This window comes from Musca domestica, unplaced genomic scaffold (assembly GCF_030504385.1).
Source record: "Musca domestica strain aabys unplaced genomic scaffold, Musca_domestica.polishedcontigs.V.1.1 5, whole genome shotgun sequence".
Lineage (NCBI taxonomy): Eukaryota > Metazoa > Arthropoda > Insecta > Diptera > Muscidae > Musca > Musca domestica.
Genome location: NW_026712346.1, coordinates 25,750,394 through 25,778,323, shown reverse-complemented (window position 1 = coordinate 25,778,323; position 27,930 = coordinate 25,750,394). Strand labels below are relative to the sequence as shown.

Sequence of the window (27,930 nt, the reverse complement as noted above, 5' to 3'; positions counted from 1 at the left end):
ATCATTACAAAAGCAGTAACATGACATGCATACACGAAGGGTTTGTCCTTTGGATTTATTTATTTCATAGCAAATACCAAGCGTGCAGTAAACTGCAATCTTTTGAAGTTGAGTGGCATTTCTATTGCAATTAGTGAATTCGAGATAGCAACATACTTCGCCGTAATAAGCGTATTTCTAATAAATTGTTGTGTTGTTTTTTAGTGTTAGCCTAAGGCGTTGTGGGTCAATGGTTCTTATTAAAATCATATCCCAATCTGATCCGATTTAAATATAATTTTAAAAAAATTACTTTTACACCAAACTCCGCCACACCTTTCATAATTCATTGAAATTGGTGCGTCAAATATGTGAAATCGGCCGAGAATATATATATGGGAGCTATATCCAAATCTTAACTAATTTCCAATTAATTTATCACATTTATTATTATAACCAAATTCCGCCACACATTCTGAATTTCATTGGAATCGGTCATATATATCGTGTTTGGTGTATAACATGTATGAAGTCGGCCGAAATATATATGTTAGCTATATCCAAACCCCAACTGATTTCAATATAATTTGGCAATTTTTGCTGGTGCCAGATTTTGTCCCTCTCGCTTTGGGTGCATCAAATATGTGAAATCGGCTGAGTATATATTTGGGAGCTATAATCACATCTGAGCGTATTTGAATATAATTTGTCAAATTTATTTTTGTACCAAATTTAGCCACTCATAATCAAAATCCCGTTACATATTCCAAATTTCTTTGGAATCGAACATACATATCGTGTATGGTGCATAAAATACATGAAATCGGTCGAAAATATATATGAGAGCTATATCCAAATCTGAACCGATTTTAATATAATTTGACAAATGTATATTTGTTTTAATTTCCGCTACACATTCCAAATTTCATTGAAATTAGAGATACATAGCGTGTTTGGTGCATCAAAAACATGAAATCGGTCGAAAATATATATGGGAGCTATATCCAAATCTGAACCGATTTCAATTTAATTTGACAAATTCATTTTGGCTCCCAATTCCGTTACTTATTTTAAATTTCATTACAATTGGAAATACATGTCGTGTTTGGTCCACCAAATACATGAAATCGGCCGAAAATGTATATGGGAGCTATATCCAAATCTGAACCGATTTCAATATAATTTGGGAAATCAATTTTTTAGATAAAATCTATCACACGTTTCAAATTTCATTGAAATTGGGGATACATAGCGTGTTTGGTGCATCAAATGCTTGAAATCGGCCGAAAATATATATGGGAGCTATATCCAAATCTGAACCGATTTCAATATAATTTGACAAATTTATTTTCGGATTAAATCCCGTCACACATTCCAAATGTCATTGGAATCGAACATTCATATTGTGTTTGAGGCATCAAATGAACGAAATCGGTCGAAAATATATATGGGAGCTATATCCAAATCTGAACCGATTACAATATAATTTGGCAAACTTATTTTTGTTCCAAATTCCGTTACGTATTCCAAATTTGGAGACTGTATCTTCAACCAATCAATAGATATGTGCATATAAAATCTAAATTTTTGGGAGGTACCTCCGATTCCGATGCTATATCTCCAGTTCCAAGTGGAAATTCAAAAATGTATATAGCCTATGTTACTTTCAGGCGATGTTGCAGTATATATGGAAATTTTCAGGAAAATCTATTCAGCGGTTTTCGAGTCCATAAATTACAAACAAACAAACAAACAAACAAACAAACAAACATACAAACATTTTCCTCTTTTATAGATATAGAAGATACAGCTCAGAGATACCTTTGCTAAATTTATCGAGATCGGTTCAGATTTGTATATAGATTTGGATATATGTCTATCCGATTTCGAGTTATTTGTCCACCAAATGGTTAATACAAGCCCGAATTGAAAATGCATAAATGCCTCGGCTAATTTAGTAGAAGTTGATTTAGAGGAGGATATTCCTCTCATATATTACTTCCTTTTGACTTTAAATTATAATTATAATCATAGTTGGTATGATTTAATTCTCATAAATTCCCCATAAAAACTTTTATTTGTTATTTGAAGTTTTACTAAATATGCAAAGTACTGTAGGGTATCATAAAGTCGGCCCGCCCGACTTTAAGACATTCTTTACTCTTTTATTTGGAGTCTGACATCTTACACAGAAATGTAACACTAATAACTGATGACCACATTGCAAACTTTTGTACATGTATTTATATTACTTTATGTGTAATGCCTTTTTAATTCAGGAAGTCGTATTTCAGTCGATGAATCAAAATTATATTTTCTCAAAACTGAATTTTTTGAGGTAAGACCTGTATTTTTTGAGATATGACCTCTTTGAGTAAATGAACGATGTGTATACAGATCGAGTTCTGTAAAGACATACTTTAGAAACTTGTACATTCCTAATGCAGGAGGTTATTAAAAGGTTGTCGAATTTAAGTTCTTCTTTATTTGGTTGCATTAAAAATTATCGGTCTAAATTGTGGTAGTTCCTTCCACGTTTAGTCATCTTGAAAATGTAGCACTTTAGCTTCTTAGTTTAAAGGATATCTTAGTGGTTCATACTTTAGAACAGGGTCGGACAAACGTAGGCACACGTCCCAATACATTATAATCAGGCCTATTTAAAACAATATATATAGGGAGTAATACGGTTGGGAGAACATAAATGTGTACATAAATGGCCGTACCTTTTAAGAATATTTCCTTTGCAAATCCAACTCTCCAATTAAAAAAATATATGAGACTAGGAATATAATTTTATATTCACTTCTGTTTTAGTTTAGTCATTCTGCTAAAATGATTCTATTGATGGAAACCTGAAATCGAATTCTAGCTTGCGATTGCAATCTAAATATATTGTGAGCATTCTTTCAGGAACTTTTTTTTTAAATAACATTTTTGAATAAAATACCTTTTATGTTTTCAATTTAATAGATCAGACCGCATCATTAACATGCATTGTAAATTATATTTTGTGATTTTGTTTATCTTACAGACGCCTCATCTTCCAATGAGGCGGTGCATCTACAGCAACGCCTTAAAAGTCTCAGTACGGAATTAGTCACACTGCGTAATCGTTTGCATGTGGGCCAAGGCCCGGGTACAATTGCCAATGGCAGTAATGTACAAAACGGCAACAATAATAACAATCTCACACTGCAACAACAACCGCAACAGTTGGGTCCCTTAACGACGGCCTTGGAATTGAGCGCTTCAAGTCCAAATCTGAATAGTACCAACATCAGCAACAACAACAATAGCCCTAATAATAACAACAGCACTAGTTTTAACAATTTCACCAATTCCAATGGCAACAACGTAGTACAACAACAGCAACAACCGCCACAATTGCATCAATCACAACATGGTTCAATATTTGCAACAATAAATAATAGCATCACTAATAGTAATAATCATAACAACAACAACACCACCACCAATAATTGTAGTAATAATAATGCTAATCTAACAACAACACCACCAACTAATACCGCCCATCACCATCAGCAACAACCATCATCACAACCACCACCACAACTACAGCATCTTAACAGCAATCATCACTCCGCAAGTCCATCATCAACGGCAACGCCATCAACAACCATTATTAACTGCAACAACAACAACAGCAACACGAACACCACTAAAGTAAGTAGAGTTGCCATATCAATATAACATTTCATTAGCTTTCTTTAAATTCGTGACTAATCGGTAATTTTGTTTATTTTTTATTATTCGTAGAACTTGCATACATTCAGTCATACATTGCCACATAATTCAACATCTGGTGGATCGGGTATTGTTTCATCACGAAATACATCCATTCCACATCCATTGCCACATCAGATCAATGAAAAAGGTAAACATGTTGTATTTGTTGCAGAATTCAATTATAGAGTCGGCAGTTGGCCATAGGAAGTTCCATCAAGAGCTTCCGAACATTAAACACTAAGCAGTTCATTTTCATTTCGTTTAGGATCATATTTACTTACGCAAATGGATTAATGCCTTACAACGCAGAGGTTATCCACAGCGGAAATTGTGCATTTTCGGACATATGTTTCTAATATCACAACAAGATAGTATACATATATCATGTAATGGGCCAAAATGGGCCTTATCGAACTCATGATTATAGACCCTATGTCTCTTTGGACGAGTTATGTTTAAGGACATTTTGGTTCAATGTGGCAGTGTCCACCCGCCTGTCTGGCTGGCTGATTTGGCCCCACATTTTTTGTCCTCCCACGCACCCGTATTTTTGTATACCCCTACCATACATAGTATGGAAGGTACATTAAGTTCGTCATTCCGTTTGTATCTCATCGAAATAATGATTTTAGACATATCAAAATATATATATTCTTGCTCGGCGTTAAATTCTAAGACGATTTAGCCCTGTCTGTCCGTCCGTCTGTTGTAATCACGCTAGAGTCAAAACGGATAAAGATAGGAAGCTAAAGTGTTGCACATATCAGTATTTTGTCTGCAGGCAGGTCAAGTCCGAATATGGGCTTTATGCACGATATCTTGTCTGAAAATCCGCAAAAGGAGTTCTTTGTGAGTACTTTACCCCCTAGAAAAGTATTGTCAATATAGGTCGACGATATCGTATATCCCCATATAACGGTACCTCCCTATAATCGGTGTTTTGATGATTTAAGCTACATTTTTCAATGACATTTTCTTAAAATCTATACTAAAAGTTCTCTCTAAGTACTTTACCTTCTGGAAGATAAATGTCTATATAGGTCCACGATATCGTATAGCCCACATGCAACGGTACCCCCCGATATACGATATTTTGACGATTTTGGGGATATTATTCACCGGAGTTGTTTCAAATTTCATATTTATAGTTCGTAATGGGTACTACAGCCTATAAAAAAAATTGCGTATGCAGGCCCACGTCTTCATATAGCCATCATATAACGGTACCTCCCGATTTTCGTTATTTTGATGATTTTAGCTACATTATTAACCGGATTTGTTTTGCAAGTTTCGTATTTGAATATTGTAATGGCTTTTGAAAAAAGTTTCCTATACAGGTCCACGCCATCGTGGAGACCCCAATATAACGGCTATATTCGGTATTTTTAAGATTCTAACAGAATTTTTAGCGAATTTTATTTTTTTTTTTTAATTTCCAAATTAGTTCCAATTGATGGAGGGTATTCAAAGTTTTCTTGTTAAAAAAATCGTATATCTCATTGGATGCGAACATAATATTCGGGTTAAAATTTAAAATTAAAATTTTTTAAGATTTGTATTAGATATAGATCAATGGTTAAAATGGACATTACCGCATAAATTTCTTACAGAGCGATGGGCCCAAACTTAGCAGATCGTTTGTTTTTTTAAGCAAAACTTGGAAACTGCGGGATGAACTGTAACGGCGATCTTTGTGTACTCACAACTCGAATAATGTTCCACAGACATTGGTTTAACATATATGTCGGAAAATTTTCTAACGTAGTTTCTCATCAATAGCTCAGATCTATATGTGGTCGAAATTGTTTCAAATTTGTATACCACATACATGAACTTTACAATATGAAAGTGTATTTTAAAACCGAATTTATTTAAAAAAATTGTGCTACTCAAAAACACCTGTACCATAATTTATAATGGCGTATTACATTTAATTCATTTTTTGTTTATTTACATATTTTTATATTGTATATTAAAATGTTCTTGATATTTTTATATTTATAAAAAAATATACATATTTTTTTTATATATTAACTTCATAAATACCTTTAAAGAGTATAATACATTTTAAATCCTTTTTGTCTTTAGGTCCTTCATCAGCCCAAAATTTTATGGATTCCATTGTAATGCCAGTTTTATCCACGCCACTCAATACAACATCTCTAAATTACAATTCAAACACGCTACCAATGCGATCATCTAGCTCTCATGCTTCTCACTTGCAGCATCAGAGTCAACATAATTTACAACAATCACACCTGCATCATCACCAACCATCGTCGCATCACACCAACGGCAACAATCAACAACACTTTCAGCAACAGGCAATACCGCATCAGCTGCATTCATCACATCACCAACAGTTGCAGAATCATCAACAGCAACAATTGCCATTTATACCGATACAAAAACACTTGAGTCCATGCAATGGTATCAATACACTTCCAATATCATTCACGAATAATCATGCCCGACCCACCATCAATACTATTCAAAATATCAATCATCGCGCCAACCAATATGCCAATCAATTGCATCCCACCTCCATACATTCCAGCGGTGGTATGTTTGGCGGAATAATTCAGGGGCCGATTGATAACTTTCCGACATCAGGAGGTCAGACGAAGCAGCCGCATGAATTGGATGATTTAATTCACCTTTCGGGACCACTAACAGAGGATGCGGTAATGCGAACTTTGCAATCTCGCTTTCATGACAATTGTTACTTTGTAAGTATTCCAAACAAATGTACCTGAACGAATTTTTTTTATCGTGAGATGCTTAACTATATATGTCCTTGAATCCTCAATGATTGTATATGAGAGAGGGTATATATCATTTGATAGGGCCAAAACGTGCCTCATCGAAATAACGGATTTAGCACGATAACTTTTGAAGATAGTATCCGATTTGATTCAAACTTAGTACACCGTAACATTATTGTCAAACTTAGATCGAGTTCGGAGATTGGAAATGTCGGTCCACTCCTTCTGGTACATCATTGTCATCATTTTCAAACAAAATAATTTACTGCATAGGAAGAGAAAAGATAATCCGATTTTGCTCCAACTTTGCAATTCCTTATATTTGCATTAGTGCTAGGTCAGGTGCGATGAATAATTATAATACTTATAAAATGTGATGTAAGAGTCTGATTGTCTTCAAATTACATACATCACAATATATTAATTAACCCAAGGCCTGGTGTGAAGAAATTTAAAAAAATTTTTTTTTTTTGCACAGAAAGGGAAGCAATAATCCGATTTTACTCCGACTTTGCAAATCCTAATATTTGCCTTAGTTCTTGGTGAGGTGCAAAAATGGATAATATATGTCCATCAAGTGCTTCCCCACAAAGGATCAAAATTTTGAATAATAAAATAAGAATCCGATTGTCTGTGATGTAAGACTCCGGTTGATACTTTTTTACTTGTTATTAATAATTGTCTATAATAATTATTTTAATTGTTCATATTATTAATCTTTTTATATAACAACTTAAAAATAGTGACTTTACATGGATATTTCGAAAATTAGAGCAGATATAGGAAAATTGATCAAAAATTGAGAATAGCATACTGAAAGAGATTTAAAAGTATTCTTAAATGTATAAAATATGTTTTATTTCCTTATTTTCATACCCTCCACCATACTATGGAGGGTATATTCATTTTATCTTTCCGTTTGTAACTCATCGAAATAATGATCTTGATCAGCGTAAAATTCTAAGACGATATAGCAATGTCCGTCTGTCTGTCTGTCTGTGTGTCTGTTGTAATCACGCTATCTTTCGAACGAATTGAGATAGAAGGCTAAAATTTTGCACACGTGTTTATTTTGCCAGTAGGCAGGTTAAGTCCGTAAATGGGCCATGTAGGTCCACGTTTTCATATAGCCCCCATATAACTGTACCTCCCAATATTCGGTATTTTGATGATTTTAGCTTCATTATTCAACGTACTAGTTTCAAATTACGTATTTAGAATTTGTAATGGGAACTACAGTCTGTGACAGAAAATTGCCTATGCTTGTCCAGGTCTTCGTATAGGCCCCATATATCAGTACCTCTTTATATTCGGTATTTTAACGATTTTACGTACAATACTCACCGAAATTGTTTGAGATATCGTATTTGAAGTTCGTAATGGAAGCTACAGCCTGTGACAGAAAATTGTCTATACAGGTACAGGTCTTCGTATAGCTCCTATATAAAGGTAACTCCCTATGTACGGTATTTTGATGATTTTGGCTATATTATTCACCGTTTATTTCTAGTTTCGAATTTGAATATGGTAATGACTTGTAACAAACAATGCCTATGTAATTGCACGTCGTACAGGCCCTAATATATAAGGCTATATTCGGTATTTTTTAAATGTTAACAACATTAAATATGCCGAAGAATTTGTATTTTTATACCCTACACCACAAGGTGGTCAGGGTATTATGTCTTGGTGCGTTTGTTTGTAACAGGCAAAAGGAAACGAGATAGACCCATGGTTCCTTTTGATGATCTGCATAGAATCACATTCTGAGTTGATTTAATTATGCCCGTCCGTCTGTCCATGTATTTTTGTAAACAAAGTACAGTGCGCATTTATTGCCCTATCCAGATGAAATTATGCACAAATCAAATTTGCCCATTTGGTGCACAGTAAACTTGAAATCGGATAAAGATATATGTGGGAGCTATATCCAAATCTGAACCGATCTCGATAAAATTTGGCGAAAATATTTCTGAGCTGTATTTGATTTATTTCCCTGAATATGGTTGTTGCGGAGTGCATATTCCGGCTGGGGGAACAAATAAATATAACAAATCGGATGAACAATATATATGTGGGAGCTATAGCTATATCTGAACCGATATTCACCAAATTTGACATACTAGCTTGTAGACTCAATTCGGTCGTAAGTGCCAAATTCCATCTCATGTCGTCTTATGTTACATGTTTCGTGCAAAAGCAAATCAGACGAAGATATATATGGGAGCTATATCTAAATTTTGACCTATTATCTCCAATTTCAATACGGATCGTTCTTGGGCCAAACAAAAGTTTTGTGCAAAACTTCATCTGGATCGGGCAATAAATGCAATATAATGTTTTCAAAAATACATGGACAGACGGACGGACATGCCTAAATCGACTCAGAATGTTATTCTCTGCAGATCATCAAAAGGAACTATGGGTCTAGTTCCTAGACATAATGTCCTGACCACTTTGTGGTGTGGGGTATAAAAAAATAAGTTAGTCCATTTACGTACAGAACAACTCACTAATTTTATTCCTTCTTTTCACTTTTAGACAAATGTTGGACCTATTCTGTTATCCATCAATCCATATCTTCATGTCGGTAACCCATTGACACTAACATCCACACGATCATTCCCGTTGGCACCACAGCTGCGTAAAATTGTCCAAGAGGCGGTACGTCAACAGGCCGAAACAGGTTATCCTCAAGCCATCATTTTGTCTGGTACCTCGGGAGCTGGTAAAACACATTGTTCAATGCTGCTTCTCCGTCAACTTTTTGCCGTAGCTGGCGGTGGCCCAGAAACGGATGCCTTTAAACATTTGGCAGCCGCATTTACAGTATTACGTTCCTTAGGTTCGGCTAAAACCACAACCAATTCTGAATCTAGCCGTATCGGTCAGTTTATCGAAGTACAAGTAACCGATGGTGCTTTATATCGAACAAAAATTCATTGTTACTTTTTGGATCAGACGCGTGTCATAAGGCCATTACCAAAAGAGAAAAACTATCACATCTTCTATCAAATGCTGGCCGGGCTAAGTCGCGAGGAAAGAGTCAAACTCAATCTGGAAGGATATTCACCGATGAATCTGCGTTATTTGCAAAACGGAGATATTGTACAAAACGAACAGGAGGATGCGGTACGTTTTCAGGCATGGAAGACGTGCTTGGGTATTCTGGGTATACCATTTTTGGATGTGGTTCGTGTTCTAGCCGCAGTATTACTATTGGGAAATGTACAATTCATTGATGGTCAGGTAAGTTAGGTAACTTTTGTAATTTTTTTCAACAAGAAATATGTTTAAACATGAAATATTTAAATAAAAAACGAAACGAAGTAATTCTTTTCGCGTCTTTAAATATATGGAACTTGCTTCGATTTGGATATGCTTTACACAATTAAGTATATAAAGTCGAATAGTTCTTTTGTTTTCAGAAAAATTATATATTTTCGCCATTTTAACATAAAATTGTAGTCAAACGCTATTCAACATACTGTAAAATAACATTAATGGTTCAAATACCGGCTAAATCTTCTATTCTTATTTACAGAGTTTGGAGGTTGATGTCAAGGGTGAAACTGAATTAAATGCTGTTGCCAGTTTACTGGGTGTTCCACCAGCCGCCCTTTTTCGTGGTTTAACAGTGAGGTGAGTTGTGTTATACCACGTGTAGATAATTTAACTGTGGTTGTTATGGAAGCTTCAATTGGTTTGGTTTTGTGTGATATTTATCAGGCAGCCCACATTGATATAAAAGAGATTTAAACAGCCCCCAAATTTGTCTACGGGTAGAAATATTCGTTAAAAATATTCGATTTTTGTCAAGGAAGGCAAATAATTTTCTTAGGGAATCCAAACTTAAAATATACCTCAGATGTATGCGAAATATACATTTATCATAACAATGCTTGGGCATTAAATTCTTGAAAATATTTAAAAATAATTGCAACCGATCAAGTTTTTACCAACATATTTGTATGCCTAGAAATTGGTCCAGACGATGATTTGTGAAAATATACCTTTTGGTAGAATATTGAACATATCTTAAGTGTTATTCGATCAAATCGGATACTCTCGTCACTATCAACGAGAGATATGATTCTTTTCAGAAACTTTTTGAAATTTGGGGGGTGGCACCGGTAGGTGCGGAGTGATTATTTAAATTGATGTAAGTTTGATAATAATATTACCATGTACATATAAAGTTTTGACTAAATGGAAGCTATATCTAAAGGCTGAGATATTTCTGAGCAAAATCGGATATCTGGCGCCAAACATCATTATATTGGAGCACATATTGCGAATGTGAGGGCCTTAATCAGGAAGTCGGATGAGACACATATATTGAACTATAGCTATATATCAACCGATTTTCACCACATATGAAGTACTTGTTTCTAGGCTAAGTTCGGTCGTACCTGAAAAATCCACTCCATTTGGGCTCATATTAGCCATTTGGCAAGTTAGATGAAATCGGATATAGATATATATGATAGCTATATCCAAATCTGATCCGATCTTGATATAATTTGAAAGAGGTATTTCTGGAATGGTGCCAAACACCATTGTTGTGCAGTGCACATTTAGAGTATCTGATCCTGGGCTGAAATCGTGGATGTGCTGATATACATCTTATTGGATGAATATTGCACATATGGCGCAAAAAAAATTAAATCGGACGAGGATATATATGGAAGCTATATCTTAATTTGGACCGGTTCTCACCAATTTCAATAGAATTCGTCCTTGGGCCAAACAAAAAATTAGTCGAAATTTCATCTCAATTGGACAGTAAATGTGTCCTGTACTTTACAAACGGACAGACGTGCGTAAATCGACTCAGAATGTGATTCTATGAAGATTATCAAAAGGAACCATTGGTCTATTTCGTTTGCTTCTGTTACAAGCAAATGCACAAAGACATGATACCCTCTACAGCTTGGCGATGGTACAGATGTTCTTTCTAAATTTTAAAATTCAGACTTTATCCGCTCTCCTAAAAACAGTAATACCATATTTTGTACTGGTGAGTTTTTTTAGTACCCAACAAGTGCATATTTTTAACAATTTTTCCCATTTGTCAATTCTTCAGAATATACCCTACCAGTTATACCCTACAACACTATGTGTTGGGGGTATTATAAGTTTGATTGGGCCAAAAGTCGATCTAGCTATGTATGTCCGTCTGTCCATGTTCATTTGTAATCACGGTACAGGTCGCAATTATGACCCGATCCTCCTGGAATTTTTCATAAAAGTGGGGTTATGGTCAGAAATTTTCCCGATTTTGCAGTTGCTCTACAGTTCGCAATTAGAGACCAATCGACGCACAGAGGGGTGAAATCACAAAACACGGAGATTAATTAAAAAATAAAATTGGTCTTTTAGAATAAATGTTTTTAAACTATTATAGAACACAAAATTCTACATCAGTACCGAAAATTTTAAAGTCATACCTTGTTTAGGTTTCTAATTACACAGTGGCAAAGTTAAGAAATATTTTCTTTTCTCGCAAGAAGAAGGAACAATTTCCTTGGATTTTTGAAGTGCAATAATTTAGTTTTTTTTTCTCATCAAAAATTGATGATTTTAAAATTGAAACATCGAATACAGGTTTTTGAGTAAAAAAGTTTTAAAAATAATGATGTTAAAATATTTTAAAAATCAATTCAAAATATTACCATATTTTCGCCATATCTGAAAAGTATATGGAGTTTTAAAAAAATAATATCGAGAAGGTCTTAAAATTTTAATTTATTTTAGTATGGAAAGTCATCTTTCATAATCAACAAAAAACTCGTGCCGTTTTTGATTAATTAAAAAAAAGGTGAAAATAGTCAACTGATTCTGCGGTGAATGTACTTTGATCTAGATCTCTGTTTCATTTGTTTTTTTTTATTTTTTTTTTATTTTTTATTTTTATTTTTTTGCTCTTTTTTAAATAAGTTTCTCTTGCATTTTTATCCTGTTAATCACTGGAATTCTAAACTATATATAAAAATATTCCAGTCTTTTTAAAATGTCAGTTGTGAGGTTACTTGCCCCACCCTCAATTTTGACTGATGATCCAATTTAAGACAATGAGAGAGATTTAGGGGAGGATGATTTTTCTATTTCAGATCGGAATGCTTAATTGCCAGCCAATTTTTTATACATATTTTTTATAATTTCTCATAAAAATATGTCGTCTTCAGATTTTAGAAGGTTTTACAAAGGATAAATTAATTTTCTGGCTTTACTCAAATTTTGGTTTTTTATCCATTTCCTTCCATCCATTGGGAAACAAAATACCAAATAATAAGTTTGTAAAAAAACTCTGTCTGAAACCCTAATATTAGGAAATGCCATTTTATGTTTTGCAGGGAGAAATTTCAAAAATACCTAAAATTTGGAAGTGCCGTTATATACGGTCAATATCTAAAATTTGGAAGCGCCGTTATATATGGTCAATACTAATAATGGATTTATCTTCACAAAATTTAGCAGGGAATGATTTTGTCCGCTCCGAACTCAAAAGTCAAGATACTCATGATTGGGTTTTAAATTTTGGCCGAAACCTTCAAAATACCAAAAAATCAGGAAGTAAAGCTATATGGGGGCCTCACAGAAACGTGGACCGTTATTTCCCATTTTAATGCAAAACATATTAGAGGTAATATGAATGTCTGAGCAAAATTTCAGAGCGATAGAATGCTTCCCTGAATTAATCTCCGTTTTGGGCATCTCACCCCACTGTGTGACGCGGAAGTTAGCGTGTGGCTAGAGCTTAAGGCTGGGCAGAAGCCTTCCAATTTGGATGACCATCGGGTAATACTTAGTGGGTGAAATAGACCATAACATTTCGGTTAAATAAAAGTCAAATTTTCCATTAAATCGCGACAATTTTTTAATCCCGGCGAAATCACCGATAGACGACAAGGTCAATTCTGAACGTTACGTAGATGCCGATAGTAAATATATCGGATAATATAAAGTTAAATATATATAATCACCTTAAAACACAGGTTGGGGGTATTATATACAGATTGCAAAAATGTTCTATTTTACAGTCGTTATAAAGGTCACAAATAGAAACCAAAGGACACGAAATCTCGCATGAAGTTAGAGTTTTGAAGAGCGAGTAGGATGGACCGCTACTTTTGTGTGAAAAAATACCAACATCTTCATTCTACCGAAACGTTGAAAATAACTTACAGGCGAAATTCAAAATACACAAAAGGCGAACTTCTTTTTTAAGCTGATTTCGTTGACGAATATAGCCAAATATAGTAGACAAGCAAATCATATAGATGAGTCTAAATTTGGATATACAGGGGGTCTCTTGCATTCGGAGAAGATCGCAAAATATTTGGGGGTCCAAATGAACCAAATACAGAAAAAATTTCCTTCTCACACAACTGAAACCAATCGACACGGAATTTTGCATGAGAAGAGAATTAAGGACAGGGAAGAAGTCTAGTATTTTGGATGACGACTGGATAATATTCAGCTGTAAATGGACCACAATAACTAACAGTACGACGGAGTGCGTAAATATTGGGCAAATGTCCCTGATCAAAACGCTAAGGGTAATGTCTGGGAAATGTTCTATGACATAATTTCAAAAGCGATTTCTTCCAAAATGGATTCTAACATATTGTAGTTTTGTAGGGCATCACATGATCGGCCCCGCACGACTATAGCCTTTGCTTACTTTTTTTCATAATTTTTCTCCACATTTTACCTTTTTATACACAGACAGTAATAATAACATGATATTTAGTTTAATATTGTGGTTTTTGTCCATTTCGATTTGTAATAAAATTTTGCAAGTTTTAGTAGTTTTTGTACTCCTACAATACAAAGTATCAAAAACTGCATAATATCTCAAAATTTGTTTCGCTTGTATTTGTATGAAAAGAGGAAAAGCAAAGAGTGAAATAAGAACAATTAGAATTAGTTAAAAAAAAATTACTTATAATTTTTAAAATATTTTCATTTAATTCTTTTAGGACACACAACGCTCGCGGACAACTGATAAAATCAGTTTGTGACGCCAACATGTCTAACATGACTCGTGATTCCTTGGCGAAAGCCCTGTATTGCCGTACTGTTGCCACAATTGTTAGAAGGGCAAATAGCCTGAAACGTTTGGGTTCAACATTGGGCACACTAAGTTCGGACTCCAATGAATCGGTTCACAATCAAGGCGATCTTGCATCGCAACACGCCTCCACTATTGGTGGAAATTCTGGTTCAAAGTCAATGGCAGCCCTCAACAACGCTGTGCGCCATGCTACCGATGGTTTCATAGGGATACTGGACATGTTTGGGTTTGAAGAACCCTCACCTCATGCCCAATTGGAACATTTATGCATTAATTTGTGTGCCGAAACTATGCAACATTTCTATAATACTCACATCTTTAAGAGCTCTGTCGAATCGTGTCGGGATGAAGGAATCGTTTGCGATACCGAAGTAGACTATGTGGATAATGTCCCGTGTATCGATTTAATATCTTCCTTGCGTACGGGCCTGCTGAGCATGTTGGATGCAGAATGTGCGGCCCGTGGCACTGCTGAGAGTTATGTGTGTAAAATTAAGGTGCAACACCGCAATTCACCAAGGCTGGAAATCAAACACACTACCGAGCCCCATGATCCCCGAATGTTCATGATACGTCACTTTGCCGGGCGTGTGGAGTACGATGCTACAGATTTTCTGGATACCAATAGAGATGTTGTGCCCGATGATTTGGTGGCGGTATTTTATAAGCATACATGTAACTTTGGTTTTGCCACACATCTTTTTGGTTCCGAATTGAAAGCTTTGTATGCCCTGCAAAGTGTGCCTCGAGGTCTAAGCTTTCGCATAGCACCAACATCACACACAGACCTATTGAATGGCGATGAACCTGTATCAACATTAACTCAAGACTTCCATACACGGTTGGACAATCTTTTACGTACTTTGGTGCATGCCCGACCACACTTTGTCCGTTGCATACGCAGTAATTCTATGGAAGCGTCTGGTTGTTTTGAACGCATGACGGTTGTTAAACAAATACGCTCCTTGCAGGTCCTGGAAACGGTAAATCTTATGGCTTCGGGTTTTCCTCATCGTATGCGATTCAAACAGTTTAATGCACGTTATCGTATGTTGGCTCCATTCCATTTGATACGTCGAAATGAAGACAAAATGGAAGAATGTTGTAACATAATCTTACAACACGCCATGGAAAATCCACCCGTCGTTGAGGGATCTGTTACATTGGGCTGGGCACCGGGAAAACGTCACGTTTTCTTAAGTGAAGGAATTCGTCAGCATTTGGAACATTTACGTACGGAAATACGTAACAAGAGTGCAACACTGATACAGGCAACATGGCGTGGTTGGCAGTGGCGCAAGAAAATGGGTGGTGTTAATCATAATCGTGCACACAACACTGGAAATGGTGTCCTTATGACATCTTCTTCGACCAAACTGAATAAATTGCATGGTCACAATGGACTAAATGGAGGAGGTAAGCTAAAATACGTTGCATACTTTTGCAGGTTTCAAAAGTGAACCCCAGAAATAACTTTATAACAAAATCAATTACATGATATGTAGTTAATTTCGACTTAAAATTATTAGAAAAAATAAAAAAGCATATTGATACATTCTATTTTATTAGATTGTACGCAGCAAAAAATTGGGATTTCAATCACCTCCCACACTTCACTAGGTTACCGCATCGTAGTCTACAATTTAATAGAGTAAACAAGCTGTAAGTTCGTCCGGGCCGAACTTGGAATACCCTCCACCATTTGGAACGAATTTGGCAACTTTCGAAAAAATAAAATCCGTTAAAAATGCTTTTAAAATCTTAAAAATACCATGGACCTGTATAGGCAACTTTTGTCACATTCCATTAAAAAATCAGACTTAAATTCGAGAAAATCGGTGAATAATGTAGCTAAAATCATCAAAATACCGAATATAGGGAGGTAACATTATATGGGGGCTATACCAAAACTTGGACCCGCACAGACAATTTTCTGTCTTAGGCTGTAGTATACATTACGAACTTCAAATATAAAAATTTGAAACAATTCCGATGAATAATGTCGCTAATATCATCAAAATACCAAATATCGGGAGGTCCCATAGGTTCCATATATCAGTATTTGAAATGTCGTATTTGAAGTTCGTAATGGATGCTACAGCCTGTGACAGAAAATTGTCTATGTAGGTTTTAACTTGTTATTTTGAAACGTTTGATGAAAACATAGGTTATTGTATGTACTTAACGTTGGCTTCATGTTTAGGTTTTCCATACGTTATTTTGTACTTTTTCAAATATAGATAATTTCAAAGGTTTTCCGGAACAGTTTTTTATTCTAAATATATTGACGTATAGAAATTTATTAATTACTGTTTTAAAAATTTAAAATACATTTGGTGAATTCTGATATAATTGGTAGATTTAGAAGGTAAGAAATAACAAAACCAGTAAAAAAAGTCCTAAAGTCGGGCGGGGCCGACTTTATGATACCCTACACCACTTTGCTAATTTAGTAGAGCTCCACATAACAATTAGGGGTTTTTATGATATGATTATAATTATAATTTTAAAGTTCAAAGGACTAAATATACCGAAGCATTTGTATCTTTTAAATTCGGACTTGTATTGCCCATTTGGTGCAAAATTAATTTGAAATCAGATAAAAATATATATGGGAGCTATATCCAAATCTGAACCGATCTCGATAAAATTTGGCAAATATATTTCTGAGCTGTATTTGATATATTTCCCTGAATATCGTTGTTACGGAGTGCATTTACGGCTGTGGGTAACAAATACTACAAATCGGATGAACAATATATATGGGAGCTTTAGCTATATCTGAACCGATCTTTGACATACTAGGTTCTAGACTCGATTCGGTCGTAAGTGCCAAATTTCATCCTATTTGGACAAATATTAGACGTTTGGTGCACAAAAAAAGGTAAATCGGACGAAGTTATATATGGGAGCTATATCCAAATCTGAACCGATCTGGATAAAATTAAGCAAAGGTGTTTCTGAGCTGCATTTGATATATTTTCCCAAATATTGTTGTTACAGAGTGCATATTACGAAATATTGGTTTCCCACATAGGAAAGTATATGGATCTTCCTATCTCGCCAAACTGAGTCGATCTAGCTATTTATGTCCGTCCGTCTGTCTGTCCATTTTAATTTGTAATCAAGCTACAGGTCACAATTATAGCCCGATTCTCACGAAATTTATTTTGGAGATGGTCGCATAATATTTAGGGGTTGAAATGAACCAAAAACTGAAAAATTCCCGATTTTGCAGTTTCTCTACAGGTTGCAACTTTAGACCAATTTTTAATCCCGGCGAAATCACAAATATATATATATATATATATATATATATATATATATATATATATATATATAGAGAGAGAAATATAGATAGTGTGTATATACAAGGAAAGGGAAGTTAGCTAGAATGCTTATATTTGGCATGAGAAGAGAGTTGAGGACAGCGATGAAATGTAGCATTTTGGATGACCATTGGATTATACTTAAATGTAAAATGGACCACAACAACTAACACCACGACGGAGCGTAAAAATTGGACAAATGCCCCGGGTCAAAAAGCTAAGGCAGTGCTCTATGACATAATTTAAAAATCGAAATCATCCAAAAATCATTGGGCATAAGGGTGCTTCTTACATATTGTAGTATTGTAGGGTATAACATTGTCGGCCCCGCACGGCTATAGCCTTTGCTTACTTGTTTTATATTTAATTTTTTTTACCACTCATTCAATAATAAGAGATACTAAATATAAAGTACGTTTTCTTCGGAAGTTACTTGAATTGTGTGCTTCATTCATATATTCACTCCGAATGATTATTTAACTACACATTCCATTCCATCTATTTATGGATTTTTTTGCTATAAAATTTCAATTTTCATCATTTATTGTGATTTTTAATGTTATTTTCTGTCCTTCATCTATTATCTGCACATTTTAGCCACAATTCCAACACGAGGAACAACATCAACAACCATTCCAGCTAATGCTTCGATTGGCGTCAGTGCATTATCGGCATCGTTGCCGCGTTTATCGGCAAAAACCACAAATCCAGGAGGAGGTGGAGGAGGTAATGTCACGAGACCACGACCACAGCCAATAGCTGGTACTCCACCGCCGGACCCAAATGAGAAATGTGACACAAAGATAATACAACAAACATGTAGCCTCTTTGGATTAGATTTGGTAAGTAACCAACAAGTATCTACTGCTACTGGTTGTTGGTCATGGTTTAAAATGCCTCGGAATGACCTCTTTTCGTTCGGGGTGAATGCATTGATATTGGCCAATATTGACTGGGGCGAACAATGCATACCACAATAAAGGAGGAAATCACTAGAAGTTTTTTCTTTATAGATTAATGTGATGGGACTTACAGAATAATGCCACAAGAGTATGTTTACTACAGCTTTAAATCCATATTAAACTGACATTTAATGACCACATAAACTCACATTCTGCATTCATACCATAATCTTAGCACTATAATTAAAATTTTAAAGATTCCCCCACAATTATAATGCGTTGGTGAATTGTTTTTCTGTCAGAATAGAAATCCATAGATTTGGTAAATGTTAGCCTTGCACATTTAATTGCAGAACTACTAGAGGGATTCTTGGTGAGAGTTTAGCTGCGTCTCCAGTATATGAGTATTTCTGTGGCTATACAAAAAGATTTAGATCTCTTCTCCTCTTTCTTGTCCCTAACTTTAGGGCAAACAAAAACTCCCAAAAAAGAAACAAGAATATATTATTGTTGTTTGATTGCAATAAAATCTTGAAGACTTTAGAAGAAATAATAAGTCCAGGCAGTATATAAACATCCACGATATTTATATATTTTATAAATATTTTCTGTCACAAAGGATATTTTTGTGTCGGGGCGAATTCTTTTCTTTTTCGCTCTAAGACAATAAAGGTAGGTGGCAGAGTTGTATTTTGTGGGAGTTCGCCTTCTGGTAGACCTTATAATTGGACCATGAGCTGGTCTAACTTGTCGACCTTATAATTGGGCCATGGACACCACCTTCTCTGGCAGATAATTTGTTATAGAGGTTCACCTTTTCATATAGCCCCACAGAACAGTAATCTATAAAAGAAAGTTGTGTTAGTTACTACGCTTATAACTTAAGAACCGCTGGACTGATTTTAACAATTCATATAATTTCGGAATTGTCTCCTATCCGAAAAGGACAATATCCAAAAAAATCGCGTAAAAATGTGATACATTAACATTTTCATTTCAATAGTAATATTTTATTTTGCATGATTTTTTCCATTTTGACTTACTATTTTCTAATGTACATTTGTATTGTTTTTCATATTTTATTTTTGAATTCGAATATTAATACCAATTTATTGACTTGATTTCTTGAGAACTGAAATTGATGGCGGGTTACATGGAAGTGTAGTACCGTATTATGTGGTGACGGAACGGAATAGCTTAAATCGAAATAATTTACCGCGGTCAGATAAAAGATAATTACTTTTTCAAAATAGCTAAAAAATCACGAAAAAGAGATCTCATTGCCAAAATTCTTAAATCGGGAAAAAATCGAAAAAAAAAATCAATGGAACCGAATTTTAAAATAATAGTACATTCTATTGCCAAACTTTGTAAGGATCTTTAAACATTTGCTGTAAAAAACTGCGAACAAGTTGAAGATTTTTTCAATTTGTTATTCTTCTTTTGTCAATTTTTTTCAATTTGTATTATCATATTGAATTCAGTGGATTTTTTGTGAACAAAATAAAGAATAATTTCTCACGATATACAACTTTTCACAAAAAAGATATAAGTTCGAAATACGATGTTAAGTGACGTCTACCTTTCAACTCCAGGGTCTATATTGTAGTTCAGCTGGATGATGCGAACACATTTAAACAAACAAAAATGACCCAAAAATCCTAATGGGACTCATTTCAAAGCGTCGACCAATCAGTAAAATACCAAATATAAAGGGTGCAAAATAGTAGAGCGAATGGGACTTTTAGTAAGAAAAGGATTTCTCTCTTTCCAGAAATTCTTCTCAAATATTCAAGATACCTTAAATTGTTTTTGCAGGTCATAATATCGATCATAACTCACGGATAAGGTTACAACTCGATTTCATATTTATATAAGCATCGTATGATTTAAGCTATTTTTGGGGTATTGGACACTTTTTAATTTTTTGGCCCTTATTTGACATCTTTGTTTCTAAGGGGGTAGAGAATCTCTTCGCATAAAATTTGAAATTTTCAAAGTAGGGCCCATATTGGTATTGACCACATTCATCAATTGATTTGGCTAAAAAATTGTATTTATGCTACCCTAGGGTTGGGAACCATCATACAGATAATTCCCACATAGGAATTATTTAAGTAAAGTCTCCACATTGGAGTATCCCCAAGTCCACTTTCACACCTAATGTGTGGTCAGAAAGGAAAATTTTGTATTCTATTGAATTTGTAACCCCCAAGAGAATATTGGTTGGGAACGTAGATTTGGAATGTACATTGTTGAATCGCCATTGAATTATACTATGATGAAACGTATGGACTTTATGGGGTCTCCAATTTACAATTTAAATGGAAAATAAAATAATAATAAAAACAAGTAAAAAGCTGTAAGTTCGGCCGGGCCGAACTTTAAATACCCTCCACCATTTGGTACAAATTTGGCAATTTCCAAAAAAAAAAAAATAATAAAATCCGTTAAAAATTCTGTTAAAATATTAAAAATACCGAATGCCTATACGACGACGTGGACCTGCATAGGCAACTTTTGTCATAAGTTATCACAATATTTAAATGCGAAACTTGAAGAAAAATCTGTTTATAATGTACGTTAAAAACGGTAAAAGGGCTGAATTCGAAGTTACAAATGTGTCTAAAAGCATCAAAATACCGAATATAGGGGGTACATTTATATAGGGGCTATACGAAGGCGTGGACCTGCACAGACAATTTTCTGGCAATCCCGGTAAATAATGTCGCTAAATCATCGAAATACCGAATATCGGGGGGGTACGGTATATGGGGGCTATACGAAGACGTGGACCTACATGGCCCATTTTTTGACTTAGGATGTAGTATGCATTACGAACTTCAAATACCAAAATTGAAACGATTCCGGTAAATAGTGTCGCTAAATTAATCAAAATACCGAATATCGGGGGGTACCGTTATATGGGGGCTATACGAAGACGTAGACCTACACAGATTATTTTCTGTCTTAGGCTGTAGTATCCATTACGAACTTCAAATGCCAAATTTGAAACAATTCCGGTGAATAATGTCGCTCGGAAGGTACCGTTATATGGGGGCTATATGATAACTTAGTCCTACATGAAGTTCGTAATAGATACTGCAGCATAAAACAGAAAATCGGCCATGTAGGTCCACGTCTTCGTATAGCCCCCATATACCGTACCCCCCGATATTCGGTATTTTGATGATTTTAGCGACATTTTTTACGGGGATTGTTTCAAATTTCGCAGGTGAAGTTCGTAATGGATACTTCAGCCCATGCCAGAAAATTGTCTGTGCAGATCCGCGTCTTCGTATAGCCCCCATATTACGGTACCCCCTATATTCGGTGTTTTGATGATTTTAACTATATTATAAACAGATTTTTCTTCAAGTTTCGCATTAAAATATTGTAATAACTTATGACAAAAGTTGCCTATGCAGGTCCACGTCGTCGTATAGGCATTCGGTATTTTTAAGATTTTAACAGAATCTTCAATGGATTTTATTTTTTTTTTTTTTTGGAAATTGTCAAATTTTTACCAAATGGTGGAGGGTATTAAAAATTCGGCCCGGCCGAACTTACAGGTTTGTTACTTGTTTACCTTAGTACCCATTAAAAGTTATGAAATCGGTTTTAACATCCGATTTGTTCCCTTAACACAAACACTCTTGATGTGTATTCCGTAATGAATTGATGCGTTTATTGGATGTAAATCGGAATCGGTAAATCCAAAGAATTTTCTATACCTGAGACATACCAAAATAGAAATTAAAATCAATTGAATTCATTTACAAACGAATAAAATCAAGTGCATGGGGATATGCATGGAAAGACAAACTTATTGAGAAACATGCATAAGTCGTCCAGAAAATGATTTTTTTAAAGATCATACAAAAAAACTATGGGTCCAGCTCGTCTCCTTCTTAATGATATAATCAGATTCACAAAGACAAAATTATCTAGCAGCATGAGGTTCGATATAAATTCGACCGTTTTAAAAGACTATTTGACTGTTCCAGAACTGCATGAATGTAAATGTTTTTACTACGATAACCGATTTTCCCTTTATGATATCGAAGAAAATTGCAAAACTAGTAGATTCTTGAGGTTCTGGAACACGCCATATGCTAGCACTTCAGTCCGGAAAAGAACCCACAATTCTTCGGAGAATTATGTATACGTTCTTTACAGCCAATTTGACACGTTTCAATTCTAAATTGAAATCTCCCTTAAAGCTTCAAAGAAAGAAATTTTCTAGATCAAATTTCACTGTGAATCACTGAACCAATGAAATTTGTATACTCAATTGCTCTGTTCCGGAATTTCGAATATACAATAAAAAATCATCAGTTTTGGTTTATAAAAATCAAATACTATTTGTTTTTCTAGAGATTTATAATGGTATTTTGATTGAATTAGGCAAGGCCAGCCAACTTTTATAGGGATATTTATGTATAGACATAATAAATAAAACAAGCAAGGCAATTTAAAAAAAATGAAATCCGTTAAATATTCTGTTAAAATCTTAAAAATACCGAACGTATGTTAGGGTATATACGATGACGTGGACCTGCATAGGCGACTTTAGTCACAAGCTACTGCAATATTCAAATGCGAAACTTAAAAAAAAACGGTTTATAATGTAGCTAAAAGCATAAAAATACCAAATATAGAGAGGTACCATGGGGTTATAAAACGTGGACCTGCACAGAAAATTTTCTGGTATAGGCTGTAGTATCCATTTAAATGCGAAATTTGAAACAATTCTGGTAAATATTGTCGCTAAAACCATCAAAATACCGAATCCCCCCGATATTATATGGGGGCTATACGAAGAAGTGGGCCTACGTGGCCCATTTTCAATACCGAAAGCCCTGCTGACATAATACACATTTGAGTAAAATTTTATTAACCTACTTCATTTCGTTCGGAAGCTAGGGAGATTTCTACAGACGGACGGACATTGCTTGACATTGCTATCTTGCCACTATTATGTAGCAATAATAGCTCATAGGTAGTTCAGGTCCATGTTTGTTACCGATAGATGGATTGTACACTTTTCCAAGTGTATTAACGCTGTATTAACCATATATTTAGCAATTCTTTCAATTTGCCTTCTGTCGTATATTAATGTATTTTTAGAGTTTATTAATCTACCTAGCTCATTTATAGTTGTTGTAAGTCTGAGACAGTGTTTTAGAATTTTTTCTCTCTAGTATTCTCATTCTTTCCATTTGATGTGCCGATATTGTGAACCATTAGGAAACTCATATGTCATAGCTGGTTTTACTAATTGCTTGTTCAATATTAACTTCTCATTCTGCGTTAGACCTTCCCTCTTAGCAATCATATTTCCAAGTTTTGCATGTACAGCCTTGCCTTTACACATAATCAATATGTCTTGTAAATTGCATATCTGATTGAAGTTTCACACCAAAGTACTTCAATATGTCGGTATTATGGATAACGCTATTTCCTATTTTATTCGCAGGAATGCATCTACTATATACCGATCCTAGCTTTCCCCGCAATATCAGCGGTACAATCATTCACAGTATGTTTCATATTTGTCCATTCTTTAGGGATATGGACATCCACATTAACACTGCCTGTGGCAATTTTGTTTACAAGCTCTTATATAGTGTTTCTCTTCTCTTCTCTTAATTTTGTATTTTCATTAAGAACATTTTCATATTTTTTATTTAGTTCAATTAATTGGTCTACTATTGGCGTATTTGGTTTGTTTTTTCTTTTGCGTTTTACTTCAATGTAAACATCGGATTTATTGTTGTGATTGTGTATAGGCACACTTTGGTTAGAGGCACATATAAATATTGTTTGAATATTATCATTTGCAGTCATTGTCTTAACGTCATCTGCGTTTAAGCTTGTCAAAGTTTATTTTCTTTGTCACTAGTTTGAAGTTTGAACAAAATTTAATCTCTATGGCGAGATAAGGGAGAATACCTCACTAAATTGTTCTTTAATTTCTATTTTCACCATCACTTTCTTTTTTCACTAAATAGGTCTTTTCACGTTGAGCTTTAAGCTAAGAATCTCTTAAGCCAAATTTGTAATGCCTGTAAATAGCATTGATCATTGGAGACCCCATTAGGTATATATTCTTGATCACCATGAACAGTCTCTCGGTTGAAATCTAAATATACACAATAATTTGTATTGTCTAGTATGATTAGCATTAAGATGTGGTTTATTGGTCCACTTTAAGCTACATCCCTCTTCTCTTCTCGATATTTTGAATGTTTCAGCCACAATTTGTAATGACCTGTAGTCAAAAAAAGGGGGGGGGGAAATTTCAATAAAGATTCACTTTAGTATAGACCCCAATACAATTTTGCCTTCCAATTTTAAGTATTTCGGGAGATGAAACGTATTTTCCCTAATTATGTATAGTTTGGTTAAAAGCTATCTACCCAAAAAATTTCAACATTGGTAAACTATTTGCTATAGACATATCGTACATTCTGATATTCGCTACACAAAGTTACAGTCCCAATTCCCAACTTTATTGAATTAAGCATTTAACATTCTCATTTAATGAGAAGCTGTTGAAAATCGGTCCACATTTTGACATAAACCTCGAAGTTTATGACCAAGTTTTCCAGACGAAATGATTTGGATTTGATATTTTGACAAGGTTTCCATACAATGTCGAGTATGCGCAAGTTTTCAGACGAAATAAACTGTAATTACCCTGCTGTTCGGCATTTGGAAGGTAAGTGGCAACATCCAACCGAATTGACATTGACCTATATTTTTTTGAATGCTCATAAATTTCTTCATTTGGTAGAGGGTTTCAAGTACAACATTCAGCTGAACTAACTGCACTTTCGCAACCAGGGTTTCTAGTGAATATAAATTTCCTCTACGAAGAATAGTATATAGATCAACATGTTAATATTAGATCATGTTGGAGCCATATTCCAGCCACATTTTACTGCCGAACTGTCTGCTGCATTATATTTTCAAATTTTGATAGACAGAACACCTCTTTCCCAAAAATTGTGAACTATACATAGATGTGGGTTCTGGGGTTTAAAATCTTAGTGAAGTGTTTTAATCTAATTAGATATAACATGATATTGTTCCTACTTATTTGTGTACAATTAAAGACAAATTAAGGTCAAAAAAATTTTTGTAAAACACTGTATTTATGGTTACAATCCAGATAATAATTGGTTATTTTGCACTTCTATTCATTGCAGGAACGTCCACCGCCTGTGCCACCTTCTCGTAATTACACCATAACTGGGAACACCAAATTAAGTTTTCCGCAATCGCGTGTTATGAAAATGAACTTTCCCGAGGACACTATTACAAATCCGCCTACCGAACAATTGAAAAAGGGCGAAAGTGTAAATGTTGTTGGTGCTTCGTCATGTCGTGGCCACTTGATTGTCGAGCACAAAGGACAAAATTTTCATGTACCCTTCCAATACATGGAACTGCTTAGAGGTTTGGCCAATTGTACAACGATTACGACCAACGGAAGCAACACCATTCAAAATGCCACAAACAACAATACCGGTGGAGCAAACAACAACACTGGCGGTAATAATGCTCCCAATGCAGCCGCAACAAGTGCAGCTGTCAAAATATAACCGAGTGATAATTAACAATGGAGCACTGTTTTGTTGGTCGTCATCCCATTATGGTCCTGTGAATAAACCAATGAGAGCTATGCCAAGTATGAAATAACTGAGATGTGTGCTAACAACAGATCCATGCGTTGTAAACTATGAAATTGAAAGTCGAAATATGCAACTCCAATGTTGAATTTTTGTAAAATGGCTCGCAGGCCACCAAAAGCTTCACATGAACATAGATGATTAATGTTGATGACCACATGAATAAATTAAGACTGTAAATATTAAACGCTACGAATTCCTGCATCATCCTTTTTATATCTAATTTGTATTTGCCAGTAAACGAGCAACAAAAATATGTTACATAATAAGACTTTGAAAATAGCCCAAGTATTCTCATGAAATTTGGTGAGGTATTTAACTGAAAACTATAATTATAGTCAAACACGGTTGTATGTATGCACACAGCCAGCTGGACGAGATGAATGTAATTATTCATTATTGCCGTTCCATGTACGGAAAATACATTTACCGTGTATCGACTGCATGGATACTATTGTATGGTAGATTATTATGATGACTACATCATATTTTAAAATTTCCACATATCCGGTTAGTGGTGGATTAACAATTAGTATTATCGTTTTAGGTAAAGTGTCAAAAATAGATTTTAGTTTCCCCCATTAAGTGCCAATCTACACGTATATAGTTTCTAAGTAATCCTGAGGTTCTTTAACGTGCTTTTAAAAATATTTCGGCGTTAAACGATCCTATATTTCACATTATATCAATAAAAGTATTTTTTCAGTAACATTCAGTTTTTCATTTAAATATTCACAAAAAAATAGCATTTTCTTATTAAACACTTCGCTATTAAAGTGTTAGAACATTAAACAAACGTAGGATTCGTCAAAGACGGCTGACATTCGAAATGTGAATGCGAACAACAACATCCATGCAAGTTACCGCCGATGGGTTAAATCGACCCACTTTTTCGTATAGCCCCCATATAACATTACCATCTTACTTTAAGCATTTCAACAATGGTATTTGAATTTTGTTACGGGTTCCTAGGCACCTTGCAAAAAACAGTTATATAGGTGCACATTGTGGGATATCTCCTATATAACTGTATCACCATATACTGGGTGTTCCGATAGGTTTTCCCATTAGTTTACCGGATAATCTGAAATTTTGTTTTTTAAGTTTTTAATATTTTTAAAATTTATCTGTTTTTAAATCGTTTTGAATAAAGTCAGGATTTTATGTCATTCCGGTGTATAATGTCGCTACAATCATCAAAACACTTAATATCGGGAAGTACCATTATATGGGGGCTATACGAAGATGTGGACCTGCACAGACAATTTTCTGTCTTAGGCTGTAGTATAAATTTCGAACTTTAAACACCAAATGTGAAACAATTCCTATGAATATTGTCGCTATAATCATCAAAATACCGAATATCGGGAGATACGGTTATATGGGGGCTGTACCAAAATGTGGACCTGCATGACCCATTTTCAATAC

At 34.7% G+C, this 27,930-nt stretch overlaps 1 protein-coding gene across 3 annotated transcripts in view; it reads left to right on the top strand.

Moving 5' to 3' along the window:
* Nucleotides 1-27,211, top strand: part of LOC101897455 (unconventional myosin-Ia) — a 51,176-nt gene extending 23,965 nt beyond the window's left edge. For 2 of the 3 annotated variants that reach the window (XM_020035758.2, XM_020035759.2), the window contains exons 3-10: nt 3,014-3,666; nt 3,760-3,877; nt 5,818-6,458; nt 9,036-9,743; nt 10,039-10,136; nt 14,480-15,990; nt 18,501-18,745; nt 26,020-27,211. In XM_020035758.2, coding sequence (XP_019891317.1) covers nt 3,014-3,666; nt 3,760-3,877; nt 5,818-6,458; nt 9,036-9,743; nt 10,039-10,136; nt 14,480-15,990; nt 18,501-18,745; nt 26,020-26,415 — 4,370 coding nt within the window. In that variant the 3' untranslated portion in view covers nt 26,416-27,211. The remainder of the gene's footprint in view (nt 1-3,013; nt 3,667-3,759; nt 3,878-5,817; nt 6,459-9,035; nt 9,744-10,038; nt 10,137-14,479; nt 15,991-18,500; nt 18,746-26,019) is intronic. The other variant, XM_059128146.1, reaches the window with a different exon arrangement.
* Nucleotides 27,212-27,930: the final 719 nt, after the last annotated feature.